General features: G+C 33.2%; 1 protein-coding gene across 1 annotated transcript; it reads left to right on the top strand.

Annotated features, from left to right (window-relative positions):
- Nucleotides 1-8,653: 8,653 nt before the first annotated feature.
- On the top strand, nt 8,654-12,246 carry LOC131637983 (alpha-L-arabinofuranosidase 1-like). The gene is made up of 15 exons (XM_058908546.1): nt 8,654-8,821; nt 8,923-8,977; nt 9,153-9,361; nt 9,451-9,572; nt 9,688-9,841; nt 9,951-10,020; nt 10,158-10,303; nt 10,383-10,481; nt 10,587-10,850; nt 10,990-11,043; nt 11,175-11,278; nt 11,375-11,431; nt 11,528-11,723; nt 11,815-11,958; nt 12,151-12,246. The coding sequence occupies exons 1-15, from the start codon at nt 8,654-8,656 to the stop codon at nt 12,244-12,246; spliced, it is 1,938 nt and encodes a 645-aa protein (XP_058764529.1).
- The last annotated feature ends 9,210 nt before the right edge of the window (nt 12,247-21,456 follow it).

The raw sequence follows: 21,456 nt of genomic DNA, 5'->3' as shown, positions 1-21,456 counted from the left end.
TTTTTGTCGGAATGCTTGAGCTTATGCTTCCTCATATATTGATTGTAGAATTTGACAAAGAAACCCATCTCTTCTACTTTAGAAGAGCCTTCGTCAGAACTTTCTCCTTCGTCCTTATTTTTCTTTGTCCTTGATGATGAAGCTTTCAAGGATAGATTTTATTTCTTTTCTTTACCTTCTCTTTTATCTTCCACTTTACTTTGCTTTCCATGAGCCGTTTCAGTTCATTCTCATGTTCCGTGAGCTTTCCAAACAATTTTATGATATCCAAATAACTAAGATCATTTGACTCTTCTAAGGCGGTGGCCCCCTTTGGCTGCCGCTCGCTTCCCATAGATCTCAAAATTTTGTTAGCATAATCTTTTTTAGAAATAATCTTTCCCAAATTGTCTAGTTTGTTGATTAATATGAGAAAAATAGCATGCATGGATTCCATAGGTTATCTGGGTTCCATACGGAAAAGTTCATACTATGTGAATATATTGATTTTAGACTCTTTAACGTCTTCAGTACCTTCGTATAGGGTTTGACGTGTGTTCCACATATTTTGTGAACACCTATTATTTGAGATAGAGTAATATACTGTAGTGCTTAAACCGGATATAAATATATTCCTCGCCTTGAAATCATATGAAGCCTTTTGGTTTTATCATCAATCCAATCTTTTGGGAGTTTAATAGAATCATCGAGTTTGCTTTTAGGAATAAGAGGTTCGTCGGTAATTGCTAACCATAGATTCTTGTCAACTAACATTAAGTGAACATATATGTTATCTTTTCAGTAAGCATAATTCTCTCCTTTAAAAAATGGTGCACAATTGTAGGCTCCCTTCAAGGGGTTCTGAACCAAAGAGTGAAAGTGATGGCTAGGGTCTTTCAAGGGACGATTCTGAAGCCCATTAGAGTCATTGGGGAGCAATTCTTCCATAGATTTGGATGATGAATACTTCTTCACTCAAGGTATTTCTTAATTCATCAATGAGTATCTAACTTTTCTATATTAGGTCTTTTGGAGATGAACATTTTTTTACTCTGTTGGATCATAAGTCTGTTTTAGATTTGTTGAGCACTTTTTACGTTATTATCTTATTTAAATTGTTCTTGTGTTTAATGTTTTTTGTCGCTTACGAGTGTATGAGTCGGTCTAGATAATTAGGGATTTTTTATGGTTAGTCTATTATCATAACTAGACAATTTATTTAACTTTGTAATGAACTAGAAATAGGAATTTAGAAGTTGTAGCTAATGAATTGACACACTTGGAACTCCTAATTTAACCTTTAATTGGCGTAAGGAATTACGGAATCACCGCATAAATTAGTGAGCTGCACACCATGGAATTGGTTGTAGTGGTTATGTTAATTCACAATGAGGTAATAATATGATTTAAGCTCAACAGATATATAGTTCATAAACAGATAAAAATAAGGGGATCTCTATCCGACACAATAGTAGAAGGTACACCGTGCAATCTCACAATGTCTGCCACAAAAAGCCTCGCGAGATGACCAACTTTATGAGTTGTCTTCACAGGTAGGAAATGTGCAGACTTAGTCAACCGGTCTACTATCACCCAAATAGAATCATGTCCACCCACCGTTCGAGGTAGTCCCACTATGAAGTCCATGGATATACTATCCCACTTCCATATAGGAATATCTAATGGTTGTAACATGCCACCGGGTCTTTGATGTTCTATCTTCACCTGTTGACAAATCACACATTTTTCCACATACGCCGCCACATCCCATTTTATACCGGACCGCCAAAAACTTCTCTTCAAGTCTTGGTACATTTTGGTGGATCTGGGATGAATGGTGAATATGCTTTTGTGAGCTTCATCCAAAACCAACCTTCTCAAATCTTCACCATTGGGTACACACACCCTCTGCTTAAACAAGATAACGCCATCAGGTGTTTGGGAGAAATCTGGAAGACCTATCTTAGTTTTCAATTTAGTATCCAACCATTGTGCCTGTCAGATTCTCTCTCGCAAGTCGTTCTCAACATTCAGATTACTAATCAATACACCTGTTGGCGCCCACTCAAACTGCAAATCAAGGTTTATGAATTTCTCCAAGAGATCAAATTCCAACATCATTAGTTCAGCAATGCGAATCTCCTTCCTACTTAGGGCATCCGCCACCTTGTTAGCATTACCGGGATGATACTTAAAATCAAAGTCAAAGTCCTTAAGATATTTCATCCACCTTCTTTGACGCATGTTGAGTTCTTTCTGATCAAAGAGATATTTCATGCTCTTGTGATAACTAAACATCTCGAAATGAACTCCGTACAAGTAATGTCGCCATAGCTTAAGTGCGAAAATAATTGATGCAAGTTCAAGGTCATGGGTAGGATAATTCTCTTCGCGCGGTCTCAACTGTCGTGATGCATAAGCCACGACTTGTCCATCTTACATTAGCACTCCACCCAAGCCTTTCTTAGAAGCATCACAGAAGACTTCATAGGATTGACTCAGATTAGGAATGACTAATACTGGAGCAGTTGTTAACTTCTCTTTTAGTTTCTGGAAGCTTCGCTCACACTTAGGGGTGGCAAGCAGACCCAAACCCGCGGGGTCCACCCGCACCCAAACTCGAGTCAACGAGTGAAAACCCGAGTTAACTGGGTTTGGGTTTGGGTTCGGCTGTCACCCGATATTTCGGGTGCGGGTTTGGGTAGTGTGAAACCCGCACTCGAAATCCGAAATAACACCCGCTTATATAAATATATATAATATATTGTGGAAAGTTGTAGAAAAATTTTAGAAAAAATGTATTTTGTGTATTTTGTTCCGGGTTCGGGTTTAGGTGAAAAACTCGAAACCCAACGGGTATGGGCGTGGGTGTTATTTTGCCACCCGAATAACATTTGGGTTCGAGTGCCGATTTCGGGTGCGGGTTTGGGTAGTGTTAAACCTGCACCCTACCCGACCCGTTGCCATCCCTACTCACACTTTGAATCCCACACAAACGAAACTTCTTTCCTTGTAAGCCTTGTCAAGGGTAGCGCCAACTTGGAAAATCCCATAACGAACCTCCGATAATAACCTGCCAATCCTAAGAAACTCTGTACTTCAGTTGCATTCTTAGGTCGTTCCTAATTTACCACAACTTCTACTTTGGACGGGTCTACAGCCACACCTCCACCAGAAATAACATGTCTGAGGAAGTTAACTTCAGACATCCAAAATTCACACTTGCTAAATTTGGCAAACAACTGCTTCTCTCGAAGAACAGATAACACAACCCTCAAGTGTTCCGCATGCTCTTCAACAGTCCGACAATAAATCATGATGTCGTCTATAAAGATCACCATAAACTAGTCCAAATACGGCTGGAACACTCGGTTCATGTAATCCATAAATACGACAGGAGCATTGGTCACTCCGAACGGCATGACCAAAAACTCATAATGTCCATATCGCATCCTAATCGTGGTCTTTGACACGTCCGAGCTTTTTACCCGAATCTGACGGTATCCCGACCTGAGATCAATCTCCGAGAACACACAGGCTCTTTCAATTGATTTAGGAGGTCATCAATTCGTGGTAACGGATACTTGTTCTTTATGGTCACCTTATTCAGCTGATGATAATCGATGTATAACCGCATAATACCGTCCTTCTTCTTAACCAATAGAACAGGAGCTCCCCATGGAGAAACACTAGGTTGAATAAAGTGTTTTGCCAACAACTCTTCCAATTGGCCCTTCAATTCCCTCAATTCTGCAGGTGACATCCGATAAGGAGCAATAGATACTGGAGCGGTTCCTGGAACAAGATCAATAGAAAATTCAAATTCCCTTTCTAGTGAGAGAGAAGTGACATCCTCAGGAAAAACATCAGGAAATTCACATACAACATGAATCTCCGACACACTCTTCTTATCTTCTGAATCCGTGGTGAGAATCAAAATAAAGGACTTCTTTTTTGCAAAAAGATAATTGACCATGTTAATCGTACCTTCAATCAAATTACCAATAGCATCAGAAGGAGTAGTCTCCTTAGCAGGAATGAAAATATCCTTCTCCTTGCATCCAATGTAGACTAAGTTAGCTGATAACCAGTCCATACCCAATACCACATTAATCTTCTTAAGTGGTAAACAAATAAGATCAATTAAGAAATTACGGCCATTGAAAGTGATAGAACAATCCTTGCAGATTTTATGAGCTTCCACTATATCATCAGTAGCAGACGAGATAATCATAGGATTAGGAAGAAGACTTGCATCAAAACCAAGTCGTTGCACATACTGATAAGAAATAAAGGAGTGTGTCGCTCCACAATCAACTAACACAAACAAAGGTTGATTATTAACTTAACACGTACCAGCCACAAGGTTGGTGTTTCCCTTGGCCTTCCTAGCATCCAAGGTATAAACCCGACCTTTTGGCTTTTCGGAAACCGGGTAATCCCTCTAGAAGTGCCCTTGCGCCCCACATTTTTAGAACGTCTGGTGAATCCCATAACACTCTCCATTATGCCTCCCTTTGCATTTGTCACAGTGAGGTGGTAGAGTTGAACGATCAACATGGCCCTGTTTCTTCTTTGACGGAGAGTTTCAGGGCTTTAGATATTGACCCGATCTCCCCCGCTCCTTACAACTTGTATTATTCTGATTCCTCTCATCTTGAACCCTTTTTAAACTATTTTTGGCAACATAGCATTGCCTCAAACATTCAGCATAAGTAGTAAACTCCCTTTGAGACACACTATGGGCAACATCAGCACTCAGCCCAAAAAGAAACTGGTCAATATTCCATAGTTCATCAGGAGCATAAACATCCTGTCGAGAATAAGCAGCCATGTCTTCAAACTTCTCAACATATTCAGACACCGACATGTTGCCTTGCTTGAACATCTGAAACTCTCGTTCCTTTTGGGCTCGCAAACTGTTAGGAAAGTACTTTTCCAAAAAGGTCGTCTTGAAGTGTTGCCAATCCTTAAGAATTCCTTGAGAAGTGAAATAGGTAGATGCCTTATTCCACCACCTACCAGCAGGTCCTTTCATCTTCTAGGCGACAAAGATCGCCTTTTCTTCTTCAGTGCAATGGATGGCCTGAAATTTCATTTCCATGCTGGCCAACCAATCATGGGATATCATTGGATCAAGACCACCTGTGAACTATGGAGGATTCGTCTGGAAGAAAGCACGAAAATACGGCCCAATTACGGCTTGCGGGACAAGAATTGGAGCAGCTGGCTGTAGTTGCATGTTCTACATCATTTGCATCATCATTTGATTATGTTGTTGCACTTGCTGCATCACCTGGAACCAGGGTGCATTAGCATATCCAACTTCGGTTTCATGCTCTACATTCCTAGTCCTGGGCCTTCTGGGACCTCTACGTCCATCTCCCATTTTCTTGTTTATCCTACACACGGAATTAAGTTGATCAGGCTCAATGCCATAAGTAAGACATAAGGAATCATGCCGAAAATTAAACATATGAGGCAGAATTAAACTAACTTATGATGTTTCCTGGCAAAGCCGAGAATCGACCTGCTCTGATACCAACTATAACACCTCACACATATCATTGCCTAGGATAACATGCATATGGTATTAAATGGTACATAAAAGTCATACATAAGCAGCGAAACACAAAGAGAGTAGTATTACATGTACAAAGTCGAATGTATCATGGCCAAAAAGATGCATTAAATCCCAAGTAGTACTAATACATCATCCAAAATAGAATGACTGAAAGAAACAAAACGAGAAGGAGCATCATCAGGAAACACCATCGCAAGTCTAATCCATCTTACCCTTGCCTTTATCCTGCCTCGTACCACCTGAAAAGATAAATGGGAATTGGGTGAGATTACTAAATCTCAGTGAGCCCCCCTATCTTAAGGGTTCACTCAGTCCTACAGGGTACATACAAACAACGAAACCGCCATGGATCGGGTTTTGCCTCACAGTCGGGTACAAATACACAACATGGGCATTATCATCATTGGAAGTCCCACGACTAACCCATGAGATATCAAAAAAAACACACAAATAGCACACAAGTATGCAGTTGCTAGTACAACCACGTCACAATGATTGTACCAGCCCACCGACGAGGACCTAATGATATTGCCTATCTGGCATCACTAGGGGTGAATAAACAAGTGATCTTATCGACATGGTATCACAATATCACCGTACCATCATCCGATGTTTTCCCGCTGGAGGAAATTCTTACACATTACACGATAAGTATACACCCGATCACTCCCATCGATGTACCAACACTAACCTGGTAACATGATGAGTATACACCAGATCACTCCCATTGAGTATTCATATATCTCACACCGATTAATAAGTATACACTAGATAACTCCCATTGAAGTCGCTGAATGTGCCCAGCTATCCCTCCCCACCAATGAGTATACACCAGATCACTCCCATTGAGTGGAGGGGGATATAACGATGACGACATATGCAATGAGTATACACCAGATCACTCTCATTGCGTACTCGTTAATGCACAAATATCACAATACAGCATTTCACATAATGCATTTTTACAACAATTGTACATATTCATGCAATCTAATATATTCATGGTCACACATGATATCATACATTCTCAACACAATTTATAATGCATGTAAGTCTAAAGAGGCGTCCGGTTCACCAAAATTAGCACAAAGTTTTATTTCCAACAGTTAGTCTAAATGTGCGTTAAATCTGTCCAAAACGATAAATTAACGTCGGGGTTAATTTTCCTAAATAGGCTATCTCATTAGCTATCCAACGGTACAAGGTTCGCGTTAAACGTATAAACGAGTCGGAAGTTATGTATTTTCGAAGTTGGAAATCTTTCTCCTTCAGACTCAATGGTAACCATATCATATTATACATGTTAGAATATCAATTTTTACCATAAATCATTGGCATAAAACAATTCTCTTACTTCACTATATAATAGAGCATTAGAAGAGCTTTCCCATGCTTCTGATAGTGCCTAATTCCGAGTTACGGAACTCAAGTTACGCTATTTTCAAATTCTGCATTTTTTTTCCAACTCAGACTCAGGAAATCGATTTCCAATATGGGGGAATTGATTTCCTGCATGCAGAATGCCTAGAAACCCCATGTTCTAATAGCATACAAACATCAAACATACACATTATATAGTAGAAATAGCATGCATATCTACATCATCACAACATGCATCATGAATTTCTCACATCAAAACCCCATTTTTCCCAATTCATGCAATCCCCATTAAAACCCCAAGTCTCTAACTAGAGACTCATCTTGAAAGAGATAAAGATGGAGCTAGACAACAAGAAGATGATGATAGGGTCAAGCTTGTGACAGATTGTGGTGCATGCAAGAGCTTGATGAGAGCTTTGTGGAGCTTCCTTATTCCTTTCCCCTCTCTTCCATGCTTTCCTCTTCTTTACTCTACAAACAAGAATTTTGTATTCTTCCCAATTAGAAATGTCAACACTAATAAACCTTAGTTGACTTAGTTAAGAGGTGAAAGGTCCATGATACCCCTAATTCCTTTATTTAGTTAATTTCCCAATTATGCTAAATAATAGTATTTCTAGTAATTGCCCAATAATAATCTTACCCATATTATTTAGTGATAACTATCATGTGACAATTATAACGAAAACCCCCTCTTTTTAATTACCCGTTTATAACCATTTTTCTAACGAAAACCCCCTCTTTTTAATTACCTAATTTCGCACATAATTTTCTTATTAAATTACAATCCTCGTGGAGTCGATATTTTTAGTATTACTTGGACATTATCGGTACACCCCCTCTTAGGTTGCACTATGTAGTTACAGATGGTTATATTTCCTAGGCTCCTGTCTATCTCTTCTAGTGATCCTCATAGTTCTCAGAGTGTTAGTTTTTATATCTCTCCCTGATTATGTATTTAACTTTTGCTTTGGTTTGTTTGTCTTGGACTTTTTGTATACTACTTGTGCTATCTTTTAGCTTGATTTATAGCTTTGAACCTGTTGAACCCTTTATAGATATTTGCACTTGTAGAGTTGCATTTTCAACAACAAAAATCTCGTGGCAATAATTCACAGAATTATGTAAGAATGGTTGTTGCATGAAAACAGTGAAATGTTCTTGAAAACCCTAAAAAGTGAACCTTATACTGAACACTTAGCTATCAAGTATGCCAAAAACAACCAAACAACGTGAAAACTTACGTTATTTCTCCTTTCGTTAGTTTAACTATTAGCCTAAATGTGTATATGCTTTATACTTTTTCATGTATACTTTATAAATTTAAATAGTGTTTATCCTTAAATAAAGTTGATATCTTTTATACAATAAATTTTTTAAATATATATATATATATATATATATATATATATATATATATATATATATATATATATATTGTTTACTGACAGAGTTGCACAATAATCCATTGTGAGGTATGGTGAGAACATTTTACACGTCAGTACATAACAAGGTAATGCTGGTTAAAAATTATAATCTAAATCAAATTTAGGAATATTTGTAACAATTTAATTTAAAAATAGTAAACATCCAAATTATAGATTATGTTGTTAACAACTCATTATCCTTATCAACATCTTCAATTTATAGATTGTTCTTCCTTTATAAATATGAGTGAAATGATTAATCAAAATATATTATAAATTTAAAATGTCTTTCTCAAGTTCTTTCACTTCTTTTATTTTCTCTTTAGGTGTTTTTCTTGTCATTTCTAAATGCCACTATGATGTTAATGCTAGCCAAATCACATCAAAACTAGTGATTGATGCTAGTTCTGGAAAGCTTATTCCAGATACATTTTTTGGAGCATTTTTTGAAGTAAATTATGGTTTCTTATGTTTTAATAACTAGGAAGATTACATATAAAGTACTGTTATTTTGTTATCTTATAATACATTGATGTAATATATATTTTTCAGGAGATTAATCATGCAGGAGCTGGAGGATTGTGGGCAGAACTTGTGAATAATAGAGGTGTATATATTGTCACTGGAAACAATTTATCTTTGAGTTTATTTTTCTAATAAGATACAAATTTCATATATTAACTTTAAAAATTTATGTTACTAATTTTGTTTCCATTTTAATATTTGTTTCAGCCGTTAGATTTGTTTCACTATTTTATATCTTTTATAAATTATTGTTTCAGGTTTTGAAGCTGAAGGTTCCATTAATGGGACCTCAAATATTTATCCATGGACAATTATTGGAGAAAATCAATCATCCATTATTGTATCTACAGAACGTTCTTCTTGTTTTGAGCGTAATAAAATTGCATTACGTATGGATGTTCTTTGTCATAGAAAATCTTGTCCACATGGTGGTGTTGGTATTTCCAATCCAGGTTTTTGGGGAATGGTGAGTATCAATTAACACAACATTTTATTTATCATATGAAAAAAAATTAAATGTATTTATAATATTTTTTCAATGTTTCATATAAATAGAATATTGAGGAAGGGAAGAAATATAAAGTAGTGTTCTATGTAAGATCACTTGGTCCAATTAATTTACAAGTTTCATTTGTTGGATCTGATAATGGTATCAAATTAGCGTCAACCAAAATAAGGTTATATATAATTCTATTTCTTTAATTTATTTTTTGAAACAACATCTTGTTCATTAAGTTATTATTATCAAACTAAAATAAATCAATTATTGAGTTATTAATGAATGAATATCAGATCTTCTGGAGTCAATGTTACAAAGTGGAGTAAAATGGAAACAATTCTTGAAGCTAAAAGTACTAATCACAATTCAAATCTACAAATAACAACAACCAAAAAAGGAGTATTATGGTTAGATCAGGTCTCAGCCATGCCTTTAGATACATATAAGGTATACTATGCATAAAATTATATTTATATTATTTATTTACTCATTTTAGATTATTTAAAAAAATTTCTCTTTTATAAGAATTTATCTCATTAATCATTATTGGACACAGGGTCATGGTTTTCGAAATGACCTTTTTCAAATGGTGGCAGATTTAAAGCCAAAAACTTTTAGATTCCCAGGTATGATACAATATTATTGAATTGTAATCATTTCGAATAGTAGTTTCTTTAATGGAAATTTTTGATTCATATCGATCTTCTTTTTTTTTTTGAGATTTCACTAAGTGACAAAATTATAATATATTTTGTTTTCACAGGTGGTTGTTATGTTGAAGGAAATTATCTAAAAAATGCATTTAGGTGGAAAGATACAGTTGGAGCATGGGAAGAGAGACCTGGCCACTATAATGATATGTGGAAGTATTGGACCGATGATGGATTTGGTTATTTTGAAGGGCTTCAAGTAATTTTTCTTTTTAAATATTAAATAATTTTCTTTTCAAATTAAAAAAATATTAATTATTTTTTTGTTTATTAAACAGTTATCAGAGGATCTTGGTGCATATCCAATATGGGTGTTTAATAATGGTATTAGTCATCATGATGAAATTAATACGTCTGCAATTTCACCATTTGTACAAGTATAATTTTCTTAATATTATTTTTTATTATCTAAATGGTATTTGTAATTTTAATTAATTGATTTATTTATTGTTATTTATACTTTATTTATCATTAATTAATAGGAAGCTCTAGACGGTATTGAGTTTGCTATAGGTTCCCCTAAATCACAATGGGGTTCTCTTAGAGCTTCCATGGGACATCCAAAGCCATTTGATTTGAGATATGTTGGAGTTGGAAATGAAGATTGTGGTAAATATAACTATCAAGGAAATTACCTCGAGTTCTATAAAGCTATAAAACATAGATATCCTGATATTCAGATTATCTCAAATTGTGATGGTTCTCAATATCCATTAAATCATCCCGCGGATCTTTACGATTTTCATGTAATAATATTGTTGATTTAATTATTAATTTATTTTTTAATTATTTTTAATAATTATTATATTTGAATTTAGGTTGAGTAACTTACATGTTATTATTGTTAATACTTTTTTCAATTATTAGATTTATACAAATTCTAAGGACATGTTTTCCCAATATACAAAGTTCGATAAAGCACCACGATCTGGTCCAAAGGTTTGATTATTAAATGTATTTATTCATTTATTTTAAAAATAATGAATTAAATTTTTTTTAGAAGGATGATTAAACATTTAAAATTTTCTTGATATAGAAATTTTCTCATGATTTATAATTGCATTTTATAGGCATATGTTAGTGAGTATGCTGTTTGGAGGGAAGATGCAGGTAATGGAAGCCTTTATGCAGTTGTGGCTGAAGCTGCATTTCTTATTGGACTTGAAAAAAATAGGTTAGGTTTTATTATATATAACATTTTTCATGATATTTAATTAATCAAGTTTGTGTTTTTTGAGCTAAATTTCAATCATTTTTCAATTTTCTACAGTGATGTCGTCAGCATGGTTGCCTATGCACCCCTCTTTGTAAACACAAATGACAAATAGTAATTTTCTAATTTCTTATCATTTAGTTTTATTTATCATTTATATATGTAAGGAAATAGATGATTTATTTAATTTATTTTCTATATATGAAACAGTTGGACACCAGATGCAATTGTATTCAACTCTTATCAAAATTATGGAACTCCAAGTTATTGGCTCCAACAATTTTTTATTGATTCTAATGGAGCAACCTTTCTTAATTCAACTCTCAACAATTCTTCTAGCTCGATTGTTGCCTCAGCGATTCAGTATAATAATTCTCAAGATGGAAAGAATTATCTAAAAGTCAAGGTAAAATAACACAAATTTTTATCAAGAATAAATGCTAATTTAAAGTATTTTATTATTGATTTGTTAACTTTGCAACTATTGACTTGTGCAGGCAGTAAATTTTGGAAACTCAGTTGAAATTTTAGAGATTTTAATAAATAATTTAAAAACAAATGTGCAACGATCTGGTTCATCAAAAGTGATGCTTACATCTTTGAATAAAATGGATGAAAATTCTTTCTTGGAACCAACAAAGGTACACTTTATTTTTTCTTAACACATTATGTAATTTGTCATATGTATATATTGTGATTTTTGAAATGAATTTCTTTATGTTTTAATTTAAATTTTTAATTTGATAAGCTATTTTAATTTAAGGTTAATCAACGTTGATTATATAAAAATATTTTGCTAATACATGATTTTGTTTCATTTTTTATATGGACAGATTGTGCCCAAAAGAACTTCACTTGAAAATGCAAGCAACGACATGAATGTTGAACTTGCTCCCTATTCAATTACATCATTTGACTTATTAATTTAAAACACTATGGTGGAGTGTTTTTAGAAGGAATAGATGGAAGAAATGTATATATATATATTTCTATTTCTATTAAATAAAGTATTTCTCGATTTACCATCCATATGCACTGTATATATTTCTATTTGTTTTTATTCTTGAATTTTAATATCAAAATATTGTTTATCGTATTTATACGGTGAACTGTATTTTTTTTAAATTATTTTCTAAATAAAATATATATATATATATAAAAAATTATTTTTCAAAATTATTTTGTAACACAAATATAAAATGTACCATTAACTAATTTCATCATTGCATTAACTACAAAATGTAGGTTGATAACCACCTTCTCTATTTCATTAACGAATAACAAACATAATAGTAACCATTTTTATATATATTAAATTATAAAATATCTTGACCAATCTTTACACTCTATTAACCAGATTTATTTTATAACTTAAGACGTTTTTATATTTAAATATTCATTAACAAAATTATGATATGTATTAATCAATCTTATACATATCACTAACCGTAGTTATTTTACTATGTAAGAGTTTATTTTTTAATTTCTTGACACTCGATAACCCAGTTATAATCTATATTAATCAATTTTATAACACTCAATTAACCAATTTTGCTTTCCTTGTTTTTAATGTCAAAACACATTGACTAAATTATATATTGTTACTAATCAAATTTTTACACATCATGAACCATAGTTATAATCTATATTTTATTACTTAAGACGTTTTTATATTTAAATACTCATTAACCAAATTATGATATGTATTAATCAATCTTATACATATCACTAACCATAGTTAATTTACTATGTAAGAGTTTATTTTTTAATTTCTTGACACTTGATGACCTAGTTATAATTTATATTAATCAATTTTATAACACTCAATTAACAAATTTTACTTTCCTTGTTTTTAATGTCAAAACACATTGACTAAATTATATATTGTTACTAATCAAATTTTTACACATCATGAACCATAGTTATAATCTATATTTTATTACTTAAGACGTTTTTATATTTAAATACTCATTAACCAAATTATGATATGTATTAATCAATCTTATACATATCACTAACCATAGTTAATTTACTATGTAAGAGTTTATTTTTTAATTTCTTGACATTCGATAACCCAGTTATAATCTATATTAATCAATTTTATAACACTCATTTAACAAATTTTGCTTTCCTTGTTTTTAATGTCAAAACACATTGGCTAAATTATATGTTGTTACTAATCAAATTTTTACACATCATGAACCATAATTATTTTTGAAGAGAGAGAAAAACAGATGAAGAAAAGGCAAAATTGTGAATGTTACTATTCACCATATTCGTAAAGAGTAGCATAAGGTGTTGGTGTAAGAATTTTCTGTCAAAATAATTTTTTTTTATACCAAATAAAGAAAAGGACAATTTTATTGCCTTTCAAAAACTGTTGATTTTCGATTAAACTAAAATATATGTGTGTTCTAATAAATGTGTCAAATATAAAATTCTAAACAAACTGAATACATTGGTTGAAAAGAATTTCAAGAGTTAAAATTTTATGTTTATAACATGTTTATGAATAATAATTATAAGAATAATAGAATTTAGGAATAATAATAATAATAATAATAATAATAATAATTATAATAATAATAATAATAATAATAATAATAATAATAATAATAATAATATGATAATAACCATAATAATGATAATAAATTTTTGAGTAACTTAAATGTCATGTATGAAGTGTAATTTAATTTATCAATTGTGGTTGTTACTCTTTATCGTGGCCTTCTTGGTAGGGTTAATATTACTTTTTCAAATTATGTATTTCTCACTATTTGTTAATTACATATATTCCTTGAAATTATTCTTCTAGTATCACGATGAACTTCTTTTAATTATAATCCCCTAATGTTTGAGGTGAATTCCTAATTACAAGAGGTTTTTGACTGTTAATTCCTATAACATAAAATAATAAATCAATATTTCTAAATGAATTACTTATAGAACAATTAAATTAAATCAAGTTTCAAGAGTTATAGTTATTAGTCATTCAAAATCTAGAATCATTTCATACATTCGTCAGCATACAACTGACATTAAACACAAATTTAATGGAATAATACTAGGATTGTGATTTTATAGAATAATACTCATACAGTTGCATATTTCAAATAGTTTAAAACTTCATATTTAAAAAACACATCATCCAAGTCAAACAAATAGATATTATCAACCCTAGAATCTTTAAACACTAAACTTTTACAAGGCTTATGTTCAATTAAGTAACTTAAGGTATTGAAAACAATAGACTACCCCTTGTCACATAATTGACTAACGCTAAGTAAATTATGTTTAAGCATTTAACAAAACACCTTTAATGGTTATTGCGGAGGAATTTCCCATAATACTTTCTCCTAAAATTTTACCTCGTGTGTTGTCCCCATATGTGACGTGAGCGCTTTCTTTGTGATCAAATTTGATGAACATCAAAGTGTCTCCCGTCATGTGTCTTAAACATCATGTATTTAGGAACCACACCCTTTTCACGGAGGCAAGGCATTCCTATAACAATCAAATAGGTAATTTAGGTACCCAACTAGTGGTTCCTTGAGGTTATTTAATGAGCATTTAGGTATTCAAGCCATGGTACCATTAGGAACTTTGATATTCCTAACATGGCAAAGAGGCCTAATGTGACCTTTATCACTACAATGCCGTGGATGATCATGTCGTGAGGACCATTTCTTCGTGCATATCCAAATTGGCGCAAAGCTAAAGAAGGATTGTAGGTGATGCCTCCCCTAATGCCAAGGAGTGGCACATTAGGGTACTCCCCACAATGGTCAATAAGAGTGATGTCTTCTTGGAAGAAGTTGTTCCACCGGATATCTGAATGAGACAAAGACATAACCCTGCGAGACCATTGCATCCTTTGCTCGTTTCTCAACACTGATCGGGGAAGGTGTGATGTAAACCATCTAGCCAGTAGTGGTACACAACACATAAGAGTTCCTCGCTTTTTCATGGTACGAGTGTGTAGAGAATGTAGAATGTCTCCCAGCAAAGTATGTACTGGATTGCGGGTTAAGAAAATGTTGATAGCGTGCACACTTATGAATTGGTCGGGATTAGGGAATAAAACCAACCCATAAATCAAAAGAGCCGCAACTTCTTCAAAAGCTTGGTAACTCCTATCTTTTAATAGTGATCGAGCCTTTCCCATTAAGAACTTAGCAAGCAAACCCTTGACTCTACTCTTTGTTTCCCAATTAGACTCGATTTCTGACTTTCGTAAATGTAAGGCAGCAGCAATGATTTCAGGCTTTGGGATCTTTTCTAAACCAGTGAAAGGTAATTGATCTCGAACAGGTAGCCCAATTAGTTCAGAGAATTCCTCCAAGATGGGTACTAGCTGGTAATCAGGAAATGTAAAGCAATGATGTTCGGGATCAAAGAATTGGAACAGGACCCGTATCATGTCTTCTTCAAATTTTGAGGTAACCAAATGGAGTAGGTGACCGTGCCTCTCGGTGAATTGAGCATTTCTGGGAAATTCTGATATTAAGTCCTTTAGTTCAGATGGTACTATTGCGATTTTGATCCGGATATAATCTCTGGTAGCGGGAGCCATTACCTGCAACAACAGAACAAAGGTAAACTCTTCGATCCTCGAAATGATTAGTGAGAAAATGATATGTTTATGATGTTTATGATGTCATGATGTCAAACATGTGGAAAACACAAACAAATCACACAATAGCCTTAGGTTTAAAGGCTTGTACGAGGTTCATAGGTGATACCCTCCCCACTAAAGTTGAGTTGGTTTAAACCTGTCTTAGAATGGTATTCGGGTTCTACGATCCTTGGAGACAACATCTCAATACGGCACTCGAACGGCCGATCAAAACATTCCTCGAGGATAACTAACTTCGATCAATTTCAAAGCCAATCACTTAATAGGCCACAAGTCAAGTTCAACTAAAGGTTCTAAGGCAAATTAGTGCTTGATGACATTTCGGAAGCCTAACATACTCCTTGATCGTTTTCAAGGGATATCAGTACAGACCAAAGTGTCGCACTAACGGTGACTACCAGATCAACCATATCGGTACATGCCGTATGGTTTCCTTGGTCTATTGTCACATACTTAAGGTATCTCGAGATTCGGGTTAGAATCTTTCACACAAGTAAATACCCAAACAAACCTTTGAAAAATAGAGCAAACAAGACAAACAATTAAAAACATCGAAGTGATCTAAACTCTAAGGTAACCCCTTTTAAAACATTTTGTTTTTTGAAATCCCCAGCAGAGTCGCCAGTTCTGTTATCCTCGGTTTTTTGTGGGATGCGAACTGACTTTTCTTTTATTTTTGAGTTGTGAAAATCAGAGACTCGCCACCGACTTTTATTTTATCCAATTAAGGAAAGGTTTATAAAAGAAACAGAAAAAGACCTTAAAGAAATTTTGGGTTCGGGGGTAGGTTATACAAAGGGAAGGTGTTAGCACCCTTTGTATCCATGGTTATCCATGGGCTCTTAATTGCTTAGCTCACTTGTTTGAATCGTTTGTCTTGCTTTGAAATGCTTGTATGTGGTTTTAAATATTTTGTAAAGAGTTAACTTTGTAATGATCCTTGTGCGGATGTATACAAAGTATTTATCTTTCTAAAGATGTTTTGATGTTTAAGAAAAGATTTTTAACTTCGTAATGATCCTTGTTTGGATATATACAAAGTGTTGTCTTTTTGTTTTGGAAAAACAGTGATATGTGAGAACTTTTGTTGTTTTTGATTGAGCAAGCAATTAGGAAGTATACCCTAAGTTTATAAGGTTCTATTTCTTTAGAAAACTTTCCTTGACTGGATACAGAAGAAATTTGAATTGTATTTGAAATAGTAAGTTTTGATTTTGAAAAGAGTAACAGAGGGATTACCCTAAGAGGTGCAAGTGTGATTGTCTTTTGTTTTCGGATATATTATCTTTGAGATTAGTGATCTAGCGCTTCAATTTTTATTCTTGACATACATGCAGTTTTATATGTGCAGAAATTAAAATGCGGGAATGTAAAATGCGGAAAGTAAATCTACGCTATTACATCGATTGTGCGAGAAATGTAAACTATGCTATTTACATGAATTTGACAACCTATACACTTATCTATGAATTTAAATTGCAATAAGATAAAGGGAAAATATTTTTGGATGGTTGATTTTAATTAAAATTAATGCATAATTAATTTAATTAAAAGGTTAACAATTAGAAATAAAATTTAAACCTAAAAAGTTAAGTCTAAAATATGTCCAATTTGTTTGTTAATTAATTTTAAAATAAAATTAATTTTTTTTGTGATTTTTAAAATTGTTTTTAAGATTATTACGTTAATTAACATGTAATTATACAAATAATTATACACATAAATTAAACTTAAAGAGAAAAATATTCTAAATATGTGCAAAATTAGTTTATAATATATAAACTTAATTTAATAAAAAGAAAATATTTTTTTCTGATTTTTTTGATAGGTTAGGAATAATTAAAAGATAAATATATAATATTATCTAATTAATTAAACAAAATATTTTAATTATTAAGAAAAATAAAATATTTTTGTGTCAAAAATTAAGACAATATTTTATCACCCTAAAAATATTTTTTGCATATTTTTCTGATTTTTTAAACTATTTTTAAATAATTTTGCAAAAGAAAATTAAATAAAAATAGAAAATATATTAAATTTAGATCAAGTGTGGTAGACTGGAGAGTCTATGGTATGGAAGGTGTGATCAGGTGCGCTGGATCTTGAATTAATGAGATCTGAGGGCTTCAAATGATAGGGCGCATCCTAGGTGTGTGGGATTAAGAACACTGGATCTGTCAGTTTAAAAACATTTCACGTGGGACCAGGATTTAAACCAGAGCCAATCAGATCTCTTCCCTCCGCCACGCAAGCCTTGACCTAGTCAAGGAAGTCAGCGACGCCGGAGTCAACCCTCCGGCCGTCTTCTCCGGCGACCTCAACCTTCCACCTGCAAAAACAAGGGCATTAAACGTTCAAAAGGAACCTTACCCCCCTAATTCGAGGGCTGCGATTCCATTGGTGATGGTTTTGTGGCCTGAAAGTTCCTGGTTCATGAGATTCGAAGAAGAACTTGAACACGTGGTTAGCAATGGCAACCTATGTTCTGGACGTTAGAGCTCTCATGCTAGGGTTCAAACCTGACCTAATGATCATTATAAACTCAACCATAATCACTAGACATGATAACAATGTATAAATGAAGAGTTTGAATTCAATGAAAATTTACCAAACCGGAGAGTGGTAGAACTCGAGTTTCAGGTCCTTCTGAACTTGGCTATTGATCCAAACTTACTCAAACAAGTCGCAGGAGATGATTTATGGACTTGGTTTGCTTTGAAACTAGCTGCAAAATCAAACACGAAAATTAAATTTTCTTGTAATTTTTTTAGTTTTGTGAAGTTTGTGAGCTATTCTTTGTGAATTATTTCGTGTGTCCTTTGTTGCTGAAGTGTTCATGTCATTTATAAGCAATATGAGTGCTGAAATCTTAAGCTACCAAGCTCTTGAGTGTCTTTGAACTTTTGGTTTTTTTAATAATAAAAACTTTGAAAATCTTGGCCATGGCTTCAATTTTCTTCACCCCTCTTGCCATAGGTCTTCTGTACCTCTATGTTGCAGAACTTGTGTTATACCCCAAAATTTTCCCGCATCTTTTTTCAAGAAAACTTCAATCTAAAAATTAAGAGTTTCATATAATCTTGGATTTTTATATCCTGATTTATGAATACTTGGTTTTTAGAATTTTTCTTATACGGTATTTTGGCTCGCTGTTGAATTTATTCTTACGCAAACGCCAATTACTGTTTATTACTTCACATACGCTGTTTATTTGATATTTATTTACAGATAAATAGTACTGACGCAATTGGTACAGAGTTAAATCTTTTGCAGGTGCATAGTCCGGGGATTCAGACTGTACTGGTAACAAGTAAATTATTATTAATTTTTTGTTTCCCACTAATTTTTGTACTATATTCCATTATTTTCAAAATCTCTTTTCAAATCTCTTCTTTCAAAATCAAATCCTAACTTTATTCTATACATCTCTCTTTTTTCCAACACTATCATACACTTTCTTTCAAATCTCACTTCCACTCAAATTTACCTTTTGTACGGAATCACTTCATTCCCCAACGTCTCTATCCTTCTATTCATTCTATAAATACCTCTCATTTTTTCCATAAAATCTCACATCAAATTCTAACTCATCTCTCAATTTTCCACTTCATATTCATTCTCTCTTCTTCCCCCGGCAAAAATGGCGAAGCGGATAGAGACGTGTTTTCTTATGATCATCACCGTCGTGGTGGTAATCATGTCTTTCTTCTGTCTGCATAGCCCTGAAAAATGTGGACCTGGGATGTTGACACTCCCAATCATCTACATGTTACTGTTTGTAGCATGGGTTATTAATCGTCATTCTTAAAGTTTGCCGTATCTCTTATTTCTTAATGTACCGTTTACTCGTTGTATTGTTCATTGTAGTATGTAATATTTGTACTGTCAGTTTTAAATGTCGTACTATTTGTCGTACTGTTGCTTAATTATCCAGATAATATTTTGTGTGTTTTCTGCCACTTAAATATTTATTTTTCTGTGCATTAAATGATTTTCAGGGTCATTATTGGTAATTTTGCTCGCATACAGTATTTATTATTTATTTACTATGTCTGTGTTTTACTAACCACTCATGTAAATAAATTTTCATCATTAAACAAAAACAAAACAAAAAACAAAACAAAAACAACAAAAATATTAACTTTGACTGTTGAATTTTCACTCTAAACAGTCAGTTGACAGTCAAACCGCTGACAGTGCAATTCTCCGTGTTTTGTACCCTCAATCAAATCAAAATTTTGAATTTCAAAATTCCAAGATTTTTGTCCTAGAAGTCTTCCAAATATCACATGATTAGCAGAGACTCAGCACTGCACAAAAATCAGGTACGCTTAACTGTCTCCTACACAAACAGTCCCTAACTAGAGTTTCTTGTTTTTTTCAGGAGAACAAGTTTTTGAGACCTCAAATGGATTTCATGGACCTCCATATATCTCAAAGTAACACCATACCAATTTTCAAACTTCAATTCGCTCAAACGTACAGTCAGCAGCTCAAACAGTCAACAGACGACCCATTTGACCAAAAAAGGCAACAGACAGTCAAAAATGAAAATTTTTGTCAACCTCCATATTTTGTCAAAGGAATCATCATTTGATCATTGGATGATCATAATTCATCAAGGAAAGATCAAAAATCAACAAAACCCTAAGTTTCAAAATTAGGGTTTTCTCCTAAAAAGTCAACTGAACTTTGACTGGTCATAACTATCTCATCCTTCATCAAAAAAATTCAAACCAAAGCTCATTTTGAAGGAAATTCAATTATCTTTCAAATGAAATTGGTCCCATGGTCATTAGATTCACCATTTTAAAAATATGAATCAAGACATTACAGGTCATTTTCAAAATCAACAAAAAGTCACTTTTTTCAAAAGGACACACAAGGAGCATGGAAAATCATTTTGATATGAGCCCAAAGACATTGGTTAGAGGACTCTTTGTGGTTTCCAAAAAGTGAAAGAACTCCTTCATATGATAAAAATTGAGGGATTTACACCTTGTTGAAGTTGGCTAAATTTTGGGAAAATGCATGAAATCAACATTGATCAAAAATGTGTTTTTTTCCAAATGGGGCCTAATTTCCATAATCCAAACATGTTTCCCATAATGAGAAGGGCCTCCCACGACCAAGACAAAGCCCACATCATTTTTGTTCCTTTTTTGGTTTAATTTTATCATATTTAAGATTAAATTAAAAAAGGAAATGGAAGGATAATATGTAGCTTGGTTTCTAAGCATGACTCATCAAAGATCATTCAATATTCTGCAGCCAAGGAAGTACAGCAGAAGAGGTGTGGAAAATTCAAGCTATGGTGGCTTGAATTCAAAGCTACATATATTAAAAAATTCAAAAATTCAATAAAAGCACTTAATGCTTTTAGCTTAGTTTCTAAGCACTTACTTGCTTATATAAGGGCTATCACACTTCAGTAATAAAGGAGACACGAATTCAGAACCTAAGCCTTGCTTGTAACATACTTGTATCAACTTGAATTTTT

The sequence above is a fragment of the Vicia villosa genome, unplaced genomic scaffold (genome assembly GCF_029867415.1).
Source record: "Vicia villosa cultivar HV-30 ecotype Madison, WI unplaced genomic scaffold, Vvil1.0 ctg.002131F_1_1, whole genome shotgun sequence".
Taxonomy (NCBI): Eukaryota; Viridiplantae; Streptophyta; class Magnoliopsida; order Fabales; family Fabaceae; genus Vicia; species Vicia villosa.
The sequence above is the reverse complement of the archived record's forward strand: the minus strand, read 5'-3'. Positions and strand labels throughout refer to the sequence as shown.

Bases quoted from the DNA above. Each gene is read 5' to 3' on its own strand.
- LOC131637983 (XM_058908546.1), top strand. From the start codon at position 8,654: ATGTCTTTCTCAAGTTCTTTCACTTCTTTTATTTTCTCTTTAGGTGTT. The intron at 10,851-10,989 runs GTAATAATATTG...ACAAATTCTAAG, and splicing joins CGGATCTTTACGATTTTCAT to GACATGTTTTCCCAATATAC. The intron at 11,044-11,174 runs GTTTGATTATTA...TGCATTTTATAG, and splicing joins CACCACGATCTGGTCCAAAG to GCATATGTTAGTGAGTATGC.